Source organism: Oreochromis niloticus, linkage group LG3, assembly GCF_001858045.2.
Source record: "Oreochromis niloticus isolate F11D_XX linkage group LG3, O_niloticus_UMD_NMBU, whole genome shotgun sequence".
Classification (NCBI taxonomy): domain Eukaryota; kingdom Metazoa; phylum Chordata; class Actinopteri; order Cichliformes; family Cichlidae; genus Oreochromis; species Oreochromis niloticus.
Genome location: NC_031967.2, coordinates 6,760,221 through 6,771,338, shown reverse-complemented (window position 1 = coordinate 6,771,338; position 11,118 = coordinate 6,760,221). Strand labels below are relative to the sequence as shown.

Genomic DNA, 11,118 nt, shown 5'->3' with positions numbered 1-11,118 from the left:
CCAATCCTGATAATGCCTTACCTAAGCCAACATATATACAAAAGCAACAGTTGTCCAGTTTGCATGTGATTAAAGCATAGATACCTTTTTTTCAATGTTATTCAATTCAATTCAATTTCATTTAGATAATAATTTAGATAACAAGAATTGGCATCTAACCTGTAGGACACACTGACAACATTCAGCATCAACCCTTTTCAAACTCATGATCCTGTCTGACACTCTCCACAACACTAGTCACACATTCTTCCTTAAAGATTACCATTACTCCATTTCTCTTTATTTCTACACCATGTTAGAACAGATCAAACCCACCTCCAGTGTTCCTGGCCTTGCTTCACACCTGGTCTCATGCACATGCGGCTTGCTGATGGGTGGCTGTAGCTCAGGAGGCAGAACAGATCATCTATTGATTGGTAGGTTGGTAGTTCAATCCCTGGCTCCCCCTAGTCTTCATGCCAAATATCCTTGGGCAAGAGCTTAACCATAAGTTGCTCTAAGTGTGAATGTTAGTTAATAAGCACTTAAAAATCATAGAGGGAAGTGGTGTGGTGTATTAAGTGATTTGAGTACTCCAGGAGAGTAGACAAGTGCTGCTAAGCCCATTTACCTTCCTTCTCACCATTAGATCAGCTGCATCTCTCCTTTTACCAGTCATAGGCCCTACAGAATCAGAATACTTTATTGATCCATAGGGGAAATTATGTTGGTTACAATGTTCCAGTACAAACAGTAACAAAAATAGACAATACAAGAAGTAAGAAATACCACAATATATACAATATATGCATATATATAAGTCACTTACTAATAAATATCTGAATAAGAAAGAAGAGCATGTGCAAAAAAGGTGTAGCTATTGCAGTATACAGTGTGTTAAATGGATGAGTTGTACAGGGAGATGGCCACAGGCAGGAATGATTTCCTGTGTCATTCAGTGGTGCTTTTTGGTAATCTTAGTCTCTCACTGAACGCTCCTGTGACTAGCCAGCACGTCATGGAGTGGGTGGGAGGAATTATCCAACATTGTCTTTATACTGGATAACATTCGCCTCTTCATCACCACCCTAAGAGAGTCCAGCTCGAAGACTCGTAGAAAATCCTTAGCATTGTCCGGCAGATGTTGAAGGATCTCATCCACCTCCGAAAATAGAGTCCGCCCTGGCCTTTCCTGTAAAGTGCTGAGGTGTTTTTAGCCCAGTCCAGTTTATTGTCAATGTATACTCCGAGATATTTATAGTCATCTAAAATGTCAACATTGACCCCCTGGATTGAAACAGGGATCAGGTGTTAAACTCCTTACTCTCACCTCCACACTCCTGCCTTCTCTTCTCTCCTGCTGCCTCCTAGCAGGGCATCCCTCTTTCTTCTTCTTTTGTCTTTGGCCAACTGTAGCACAATTTCCACTTGCAGCCTGTTGGGCAACAGCACTAGAGGTTGTTATTGTTGTTATCTTAGACCCAAATATCTAATACTGAAATTTGAAATTCATTCTTGATGAGCTGCAAATATGATTTTGTAAAGCATTCTGACACAATCCTACTAGTCTGGGCTTGGAACTGCCAGTAGGAGTAAGCTGGTTATTGTCCTTTGTAAGAGCTGTGAGTGATTTTTTTTGTTAGTAACCCAATTATTTGAATTATTTTAGGGCTTTAACTCGAAGTTGATGTTCTTTTAATTGTCAGTCAACATATTTACATGTCTACATTCCAACATGTCTTCATGCAGCATGCTTACCGAGCTTCAGAATATTAGCTGATGAACTTAGAACTCCAACCTCTCTTTTAAATACAGTAACATCCAGCTAGAACGAAAACAACATGACTGTGACAAAAATCGTTTACCGAGTCCAGAAACTAGTGGTCACCATTGGTGACAACACAATGGTGACATATACATGCAGTCAATTTTTAGTAATCATGGGTCTGACCACACACATCTTTAAACTCACTCTTTGATTTTCATCTCACTTAAACATTTATAGACCATGAAAGCGTACATAAAATAATGAAGTTTATAAAGAGCAATGTGCCACTTTCAACCAGTAATTCAGAATAAAGACCTTCCTATATATAACATTTATAACCATTAAATAGAAAGATCAAAAACATATCTTTTGCTGTTTGTTACAGAAACAAGTAAATGTAACTATAACTCAAGTGGCAAATGGCATCCTTGGATAACTGCCAAAAAAAGGGGGCAGACCTCTGTAAATCCCCCCTTTCCTTTCTTTTATGTATCACACCAGACTTTTAGGGAGTAAAATAGAATATTTTGAGTTTTTGAGGAGGCTCATTGATAAGTGACTCATTGTTTGACTCTGTTTACTATATTCTGAAGTGGATGTAACATGGAATTATAAGTCTGTGAGTCTCAAAGCCCAGAAATCTTAAATGAAAATGTAACCTTTGTGTTATATTATAGTGAATAAAGCTAAAATATCTACAAATGCATTGCATTGCTTTGGCAGGTCACTGACAAAATGAAAAAAATCACCCCGCCCCTCTAAACCCCTTTATAAGAGCTGCGTGGTTCACTAACTGTCCGAGCAGTGACAGGATTAAACACACGATGAGGAGCTTCGGCTTGATAACTGCTTTGTTTTTCTGCAGCCTCAGTAAGTACTGGCACATTACTACTCCCAGCTTAAACGGAACGAGGAGCCCAACAGAATTTAAATGTGATTGTTAGAAAGCAGCGATGTAATTAAATTGAATAAAAAGTTGTCGCCCTGTTATTGGGTCTGTTGTACTGTAAACTTTGAGTTGAATCTCATTTTGTCTTTGTTGTTTGATTCAGGATGGATCTTTATCTCTGGCTCTGAGATTCACATTGTGACGGTCCAGCCTGGTGAAGACGTCACACTGCAGTGCTCCAACATTTCCACAAGTCAAACACATACAGAGTGGTTCAGAGTGGTCAACATGACTAAAACTAGCTGTATCTCCTCTATGTTTGGGTCTCATGGCCAAGCTTCTTTCTGTAATGGATTTCAAAATGGAAAATTCAATATGAGTTCGAATGTCACTTCTGTCTTTCTTAAAATAAGAGAAGTGAGTTTATCTGATGTTGGGCTGTATTTCTGTGGATTTTACGTGGATGTGCATATTATTATTTCCAATGCAATAGAGTTAAGATTTGAAGGTAAGCTTTCCTTAGTAGCAGAACAGCCTGATGAGACTTTCAATAAGAACTGGAAGTCACAAATTATTATAATACCCATGTTTCTTTACAGGTGGTGAAACATATGATGAAGATTTTATGGCTGAAAGTAAGATTATTTTTCTGTGTCTAAACAATTAGATTTTTATTGTGATCGTAGTTATTTCACTGTTGTCAGTATTATACCTGAAGTGCACAGCCTGAAATGTTTCAGTGTAACTCTTTTTGCAGAGTCTGATAGAACGATACACCTGATGAACATCATCCCAGGTGGTCTGACTGGTTTACTCATTATACTGGTCATCATTCTGGTTTTAAAAATCAGAACACCTCAAACAGGTAAAGTTGCTTTTCAAAGACAATTTCTATGGTTGCTAAAAATAAACTAAACACACTTTTATATTTTCAATTTAACTCCAGATCCCCAACCAGGAAACATCAAGGTAAATGTGTTTTTACTCACACTGTGTAAATTGCATGTCATGACTGAAAAGATTCATTTAACCTTGTAATTATTCAGTGAATTATATATCAACATCTTGATGCATTCTCAATCATCCAGGAAAGTAAATCTCCAAAAGTTGAATCTGTTCATCTGGACGTACGTCATGTGAATGTGAATAATCAAAACATGCACGCAGGGAAAAGACTCAGTGATAACATAAAAATAATAGCTGAATTTGAAAAAGTATAATTTATGGTGGCCGTAGTTTAGGAGAAGGTCATCTACTAGCAAGAAGGTTGGTAGTTTGATGCCCGGCTGCTCGCGTCTGCATGCCAAGTATTGCAAGTTGCACTCTAGTGTGTTCAATGGAGTGTTACATAGAAAGGTAGAAAAAAAAGTGCTAGTGTGAATGACGCAAATTGTTTAAAATGCTCAGTAGAGTAGAAAAGTGCTGTACATAAAGCCTTCAAATTAAAACAGTATTTAAACCCAATATTTGGAATCCAAGTTTCATTATTCATCTTGTTTCGATATTTTACTTTAAAACTCTTAAAATGTCACTTTAAATGAAATCTTTCTTCATGTAACCCACAAATCCACTATTTCAGATTTTATTAAACTCTACTGTAACTAAATATTTTGATTTTCAGAATAAGAGCTCAGATGACCTGAACTACGCAGCTATGAGTTTCCAGACAAAACTCAAAAGAAGTCGCAGGCCTGCGACACACAGAGAGCTGGAGTCTCATGTTATGTATGCTGCAACACGGTAGACAAAGAGGTGGAGCTCATGCTTTATGATACTAACCCACTGATGTAGTTTTGTGTATGTGTTGTGGATGATGTGGCAAAAACTTACTAGCAAAAAAATAAAAATAACAAAATTTGCATTGAAGTTGTCTTTGTATCTTTACTTTTGTGCCTCTGTCTTTTTTTATTGTGCATCTTTTCTTTTAAGTGTGTTGATGATGGGAAAGTTGATGATCTGATGCTGATTATGAACTTTTCTTATGAGGAAAGTCTCATTGTCTGTTCTGGGAGGAGAGGAATAGACATGCTGATATATATTCTTTTGAGTCCTTGGAAAATAAAAACATTTTTTCCAACTTTTCCTCCATTGCTTTATTTCTCTTTGTCTACCTTTTGTGTGAGAAGAAAAACAGGTATTAAAGTGTAAATATAGAGAAGTCAGAAATGACACTGATGACTGTGAAAATGTCTCATAGGGAGAGTCTAAATGTCTGCTGTGGAAGGAGTCAGGTAGTAAGGATGAGACAGCACAGTGTGATCTGAGCAAAACTGCGTTGGAAATCTAAAGTTGGAGTTTCTTAAACAGTATAAAATCAACCGAATTATGATCTATTTAAACCAGCTGCTGTGTTTCCACATCTTAATTGTTTAACAATACAATAAGTCAGTGCCTTGAGGTATGAGCAAAGAATAACATTTCCTTCCATCAGTCTCATCTGGCATTCTCAATCACATCACAGACCATTACATTGCACAAGCTTTTAAAATTCACACAAACATGATGTCTTTTGTTAAAAATTAAACAGCAAGAACAGATTTTGCTAAAGCATGAACACGTTCCTGATTTTAAGAATAATTTACTGAGTTTTTTTTCTCTGACATCATGAACCTGAGTCTTGTCTCATTGTCAGTAGTAGATTATTTGACATGTTGGTTATTTATTTGTGAGAAAAATAAGCAACTGGGTGGTCTACTTTTTGAGCATGCTCAAGAGCACTGTGCATGTCCCTACAACACTGACATCAATTGTCAACCGAGCATTGGGAGCAAAACAGGGAGTAACTTTGACCTCTCAAAATCATGCTGGTATGGATGCTGGTAAGTTAAATTTGGAATTCAGGAAATAAATTAATTTGTGGATAACTGGTTATGCTTAACTGTTTCAGTCTGAATTACAGCTGAGTCTAGGTATTGAAGTTGACTCAGTATTGGCTCTGCAGGAGCGATATAATTTCAGCATGTTTTGTGTGTTTCTTGTGAGGATTGCTGTTAACATGGTTGGTTTCAGCCTGCTGTCTGAGGACTTTCTATAGGCAAGTCTAGCAGAGTTGTAGGTGTACCAAATAATACCAATAAGGCAAGAACCTTGTCAGCTGTCTGAAACTCTTGTTTAATCACAAAATGATGTAGATGTTCAAAAAAGAAGAAGTTCAAAGAAACAAATACATTTCTGAGGTTTTTCAAAGTTTTCTCAAAAAAGTTTAATCTTTCCAAGATTGCAGTTTTGTTCTGCATAATCTGAGATTCTCTGGGCCCATTGAAATATCAGTAAAGACCACCTTATTGTAACAAATGCAAGATGAGTGGCAGGTTAGAAAAATTTAAAGGTGTATGGCAAACCAATGACTGTATAAGGACAATACAGACACAGGGGTAGCTCACAACTGTGTTTCTCTGCACAAGATAATGAACTTGTAAGCATCAATTTGCACCAGTTATTTACAATCAAGTGCTGTGACAAAATCCAGCTACTAACCTATGTTAGAAGTTCTCCAGTATTGTAAATTGAGTAATAAAAATCATCTGTCTGCTTTCCTGTTTAGTGTCACAGGTAACTACAACTAGATATCAGGTTTCACATGCACCACACAGCTGGAAGACCCTAAAAAGAACCTGTTGAACGAGGGACAAAAGTGAAAATGTTTGCAGGTCATTGGTGGGATGAAGAAGAAAAGAAACACTCCGCCCCTCTGAACCCTTTTATAAGAGCTGTGTGTTAGAAACTATCAAAGCAGTGACAGGATTAAACGCATGATGAAGAGCTTTGTCTTGATAACAACTTTGTTTCTCTGCCTCGGTAAGTATTGGCTTCTTGTTACCTTGTAAATTGTTAAACGATTGTCATTAAACACAACTAATTGACAATTGACCAGTCACAATAACTTTAACACTGTAGAGACAGAAATAAATTATGTACTCTTTCATTTCAGGCTGGATCTCTGTCTCAGGTTCTGAGTTTCAGACTGTGGAGGTCCAGAACGGGGAAGAGGTCACACTTCTTTGTTCCAACATTTCCGCCTATCCAACGCAGACAGACTGGTTCAGAGTGGTCAATAAAACTAAGCCCAGCTGTGTTTCTTCTATGTATGGATCTGACAGCGAAGCTTCGTTCTGTCATGGATTTAGAAACAGAAATTTTAATATGAGTTCCAACGTCTCTTTTGTCTTCCTTCAAATCAAGCGAGTGGATTTATCTGATGCTGGGCTGTATTTCTGTGGATTTTACATCAGCGGACATACAGTCATTTCTAATGCAGTCGAGTTAAGAATTCAAGGTAAGATTGGAGTTAATGATCTATTTATCTGTTTCTATGCGTTTGCGTAATGTTTAGTTTTTCCCATCAATTTTATTTTTACAGTAGCATGAAATGAGCTGAAAGAGTAACAGAATATTATTATGCATAAAAATAATTTAATGGCTTTGGTTCTTCACAGATATGGATGAAACAAATGATGGAGTGGAATTTAATGATCAAGTGAATGGAGTGGACAGTAAGCATCTTTTCCTTTCTCTTAAAAGTTAGGTTTAGATTTTTAATTATATTTGAAATGACTTCCAGAACTTTACATAAATAAGCATCTAATCATCGCTAATAATATTATTAATCAACATCATAAGATAATACACAATAACACAGCTATAATAAACTTCAGTTTATAGGTTCAAGTGTTTTGACAGAGAAATTAATGCGCTTTAAAATTATTTGTAACAATTGGAAAGGGAGCCAGCAGAAGTTCCTGTGGAGTATCAGCTGTCTGCTGAAAGCGTAAGAGGCCCAAGAGAGTGCTCTTAAATTTCAGTTTACATTAATTTTAATTTGCTATATTTGTAATAGTCATAATACAAAGTAAAATTACATTTATGGTTGCTTTACAGTGAGGGTGACTTTGATTTTGGTCATTACTTACAGTTTGTTTGTTTTTTAATTAAAGACATAAACAAAAATAATGCAAATTAATGGAAGTTTTTACAAATAGTATTCAGTGTACTCAGTATGAACATTCATAACCATAACCATTACTAATAATAATAAATCATGAACTAAACTGTTGCTTGTCATGTGTTTCTTTGGTGTATTAAGAGTTTTTTTCATGTGCTATGTGCAGAGGTGTTGTGTTTCTGTTCTCAAACTGATCTCCCTGTTGGAGCTCAGTCTGGGGGGAGTTATTTTTTTCTCCTTATCTTTCCTCATGTGGTGCATTTTCCATTGTTATACCTCTCTGACCTTTCTTCCCCGTGTGATGTTTTTGTGTAATGTATGTATGGTCGGAGGGTAAGATGGTGCCGCCATTGCGTGCAATAGGTCGGCAGCCTTAACATGAAATTTCCCCTTGTGGGACTAATAAAGGTATCTTATCTTAAACAAATAAACCCAAGTGTTTTAAATATGTAATAACGTTTGTTTTACCTGTTAGGTTTGGACTAATAAATACACCACATCAGTTTTGATATTTTGATTACATTAAAACTATCTAATCTATTTTTTTAAAGGCATTTCCTGTTTTGTTATTTTTCAGTGTATGGATTTGTATTTAAATTAGTAAATGTGGCTTTTTGCATGAAAGCACATTAAACAGTCTTTTGCAAATACAAGTTATTATATATATTATAGCATTTTAACAATATATTTTATCAGTCAATGCTGTTTGCTGTTGCAGAGTCCAGCCTTGTGCCTGTGGTCTTTGCCACACTGGCTGTTTTCTTTGTGATGGCTGTCGTTGGTTTGGCTGTCAAGATTGTGCCGCTTTTTTCAGGTACATACAACACGTGATTTATTAAGAGTTATTACATGTGATACAATGAGTTTTAACACTCAAAATTGAACTTTTTATGTTATCTTTCAGCAGTGGACAAAGAACAGCATACTCCCAGGAACAAGGTGATGCTTTAAAAAAAATGCAAATTACATTTACTAAAAAAGCTAAGAATAGATCACTTGTGATTATGATGCCGTGTAAGAAATAATCATAATCACTTCAAAGTCTTCAAATATCCCAGGGAAGCTACTAAGGTCAGTGCAGAGCAGCACTGACGATGTTAGAGAAGGTGATCCAAAGAGCGTATTGAGTGTGAATGGGCTGGAATTATCATTATCATGGCTCTATGTATCATGCTGGAGCACTATGGTGCTTGGAAACTTTTTGCTTGAAATCTCTTACATGTTTTATTTTGTTCAGTTTTAGTTATATAGCAGCAAATCAAAACAATGGTCACCTCAAATTAGGTTGCAAATTAGGTGCAACTTTTTCACTAAATGAAAAAGTTGCACTTTGGAGATACATTTATTTCACACGTGCAGCTTATTGCATTGCTCCTTGTTGACCACGAAAGGACGCTCTGTTGTAAAGTTACAGCAGCATGAATTGTATATATCATATAGTCATAAATTCACATAATGAAGTGTTTGAATCCAGTGGTTGGGCTCTTTCTATGTATGAAAGGAAAGCCTAGCCAGATCTTGTCTAGTGATAACTGGGATAGATTCCAGGTGCTCTATAACCCTGAATAGGATAAGGGCTGGAAAAGAATTGAAGAAAAGCTCTCTTATCTTATTTTTATGTTACATTTCTTCTATTCTGAAGATATCTACCAACCACTAAGAAGCAGGTAGCCCTGGGTCCATTTTGTGAAGAAAATATTGTACCTCAAACACCACATTTAGCGTGAGTGGACAAGTCTGAAGTAGAAACCTGGAGTTATTGTAAAACAAAGTTGATAGTCCCAATCCCTATTATCTCTATCTGAAGGTTTCAAACGAATGTAATGAATGAATACCACACTTATTTGGTAGTGTATCACTCAGAGGTACACTTAAAACCAAAATCATTTGACTCTCTTTCTGTCTTTTTTGGAGTCTAGCCTAGAATACTCTAGCATATACTAAGACTGTCACAGTCAAGGATACTGAAAGTACTGACTCTGTGGCTGTTTTGGTCTGTGACTGTAAATTTTTCACCTACAGAATGTGGACTCTGTTGACCTGAACTCTGCAGTGTTGAGACTCCACCCACAAACACTAAGAAGCAGAAGGCCTGCAAAAGAGACACAAGTGGAAACTCATGTTGTTTATGCTGCCAGTGCATAGAGCTGATTCTCTGTGTTCATGATGCAACAGCATATTTAGTGGTTTAGTCTTTATAACCCTGGACTAAACATTTTTCTGCCTTAATTTGTCTTTATCTCAATAAAACGAGGGCACACAAAGTTACTCATAGGGGGAGTCAGGTGGTCTTCGGGGGGAGGGAGGCATGAGTGAGATACTGATCACTTCACAGGAAGAGACTTCACAGTGTGGTCTGAGCACAGCTGAACTCACAAGGCCTCTACAGTTAGTGAAATTTGACTTTCTGCTTTTTACTAGTTCGCATCAGCCTTTGTACTTGTAGACAGTTAAGGAAAAAATATATATATAAATATGTATGCTTTGATGAAAAAAAACTGTGACTGATGAATAAAGTCACTGCCAGAGAAAGACTTTTCACTCACCACAAACATCAAATAACTATTGATTTCAACACCGAGAATAATGCTACATTAACCTCCAAGGACCTGGCGTCCACATGTGTGGACATCACATTTTGGGTTGTCTAGACACTTATGAGGACATTATACTGCCTCTGTTTTATCCAAATTTAAAATGAATGTCTTCATATGTGGCTCTCATATTTCTTAGAAACAAAAATAGGCAAAAAAAATCTGGTGATTCTTTGTTTTCCATCGGTTCCCAATATGTCCAAATATCAGGTCAGTTCAGGTCCTAGGAGGCTAAAAAGAACGCTGTTGTTTCATTTTTGATGTAAATGATAAAACAATAAATTCTGTGGCAACAGTGTTTTTGCTAGAATTATTTTGTGTGGGTATATCCCTTCATATGTTTTTAGATGTGTTCTTTAACTAGATATGTTGAAATTGTCATTTTTTTAGTTGCCTCTATTATATACTGACAAAAGGGGCAAATAAAGACACAGCCAGTGTTTATATGGGCAGCTTTCTTCCCTGACCATGTTCTATGTGCAAAGCTTGGCAAGTTTTATGCACCTCCCCCTGTCTTTTTCCACTGCAGTGGCTCTGTGTATAAGCCAAATAAAAAGCCACAGAAAGACTAGCCTTTAAAACCACAAACAACACATCTTGTACTATTTGCACACAATTGTTTTTTTTTTCTACATTTTTTAACAGCCTGTTTTTTAACTGGTAGGTTCCTTTGTCAAAAACTACAAAGTACCAAAGTGGCAGAAAGGCAACTCAAATTACCACTCGTGTTGTCTGAATGCATGTTGTAAAACTAACTCCCCTACCATATAGCAATGTGTCATTTGTGAATGATCAGCTCTAAGAGCCCATCTGGATAATCACATGCAAAGACATACTGGCATCGTACAATAAAGTGGAAGAAGGAAGTGGGGCAGATGCTGGAGTGGAGCTCATTTCCCTTTCATATCAGATATTCTGTTAGATCTGAAGAGTCAGCATGTCTACC

General features: G+C 36.7%; 2 protein-coding genes across 3 annotated transcripts; both read left to right on the top strand.

Annotated features, from left to right (window-relative positions):
* The first annotated feature begins 331 nt into the window (after positions 1–331).
* On the top strand, positions 332–4,639 carry LOC106098604 (uncharacterized). 2 transcript variants are annotated; one of them, XM_025906055.1, is made up of 6 exons: positions 332–416; positions 2,800–3,144; positions 3,236–3,271; positions 3,394–3,501; positions 3,583–3,605; positions 4,258–4,639. In XM_025906055.1, the coding sequence occupies exons 1-6, from the start codon at positions 371–373 to the stop codon at positions 4,378–4,380; spliced, it is 681 nt and encodes a 226-aa protein (XP_025761840.1). In that variant the 5' UTR covers positions 332–370; the 3' UTR covers positions 4,381–4,639. The 2 variants fall into 2 exon arrangements, with proteins under 2 accessions (XP_025761840.1, XP_013129940.1); XM_013274486.3 differs by lacking the exon at positions 332–416 and adding an exon at positions 2,553–2,617 and having other exon boundaries at positions 4,258–4,637.
* A 1,690-nt stretch (positions 4,640–6,329) lies between these two features.
* On the top strand, positions 6,330–10,906 carry LOC109196223 (uncharacterized). Its single transcript, XM_019349847.2, has 6 exons — positions 6,330–6,434; positions 6,568–6,912; positions 7,073–7,129; positions 8,297–8,392; positions 8,483–8,517; positions 9,601–10,906. The coding sequence occupies exons 1-6, from the start codon at positions 6,389–6,391 to the stop codon at positions 9,721–9,723; spliced, it is 702 nt and encodes a 233-aa protein (XP_019205392.1). The 5' UTR covers positions 6,330–6,388; the 3' UTR covers positions 9,724–10,906.
* Positions 10,907–11,118: the final 212 nt, after the last annotated feature.

What these genes read in the sequence shown, in the direction of transcription:
- LOC109196223 (XM_019349847.2), top strand. Translation starts at nt 6,389, where the DNA reads ATGATGAAGAGCTTTGTCTTGATAACAACTTTGTTTCTCTGCCTCG. An exon ending in GATTGTGCCGCTTTTTTCAG is followed by an intron (nt 8,393 to 8,482) that starts GTACATACAACA and finishes GTTATCTTTCAG; the next exon opens with CAGTGGACAAAGAACAGCAT. An exon ending in AGCATACTCCCAGGAACAAG is followed by an intron (nt 8,518 to 9,600) that starts GTGATGCTTTAA and finishes TTTCACCTACAG; the next exon opens with AATGTGGACTCTGTTGACCT.
- LOC106098604 (XM_025906055.1), top strand. Translation starts at nt 371, where the DNA reads ATGGGTGGCTGTAGCTCAGGAGGCAGAACAGATCATCTATTGATTG. An exon ending in AACAGATCATCTATTGATTG is followed by an intron (nt 417 to 2,799) that starts GTAGGTTGGTAG and finishes TGTTTGATTCAG; the next exon opens with GATGGATCTTTATCTCTGGC. An exon ending in TGAAGATTTTATGGCTGAAA is followed by an intron (nt 3,272 to 3,393) that starts GTAAGATTATTT and finishes CTCTTTTTGCAG; the next exon opens with AGTCTGATAGAACGATACAC.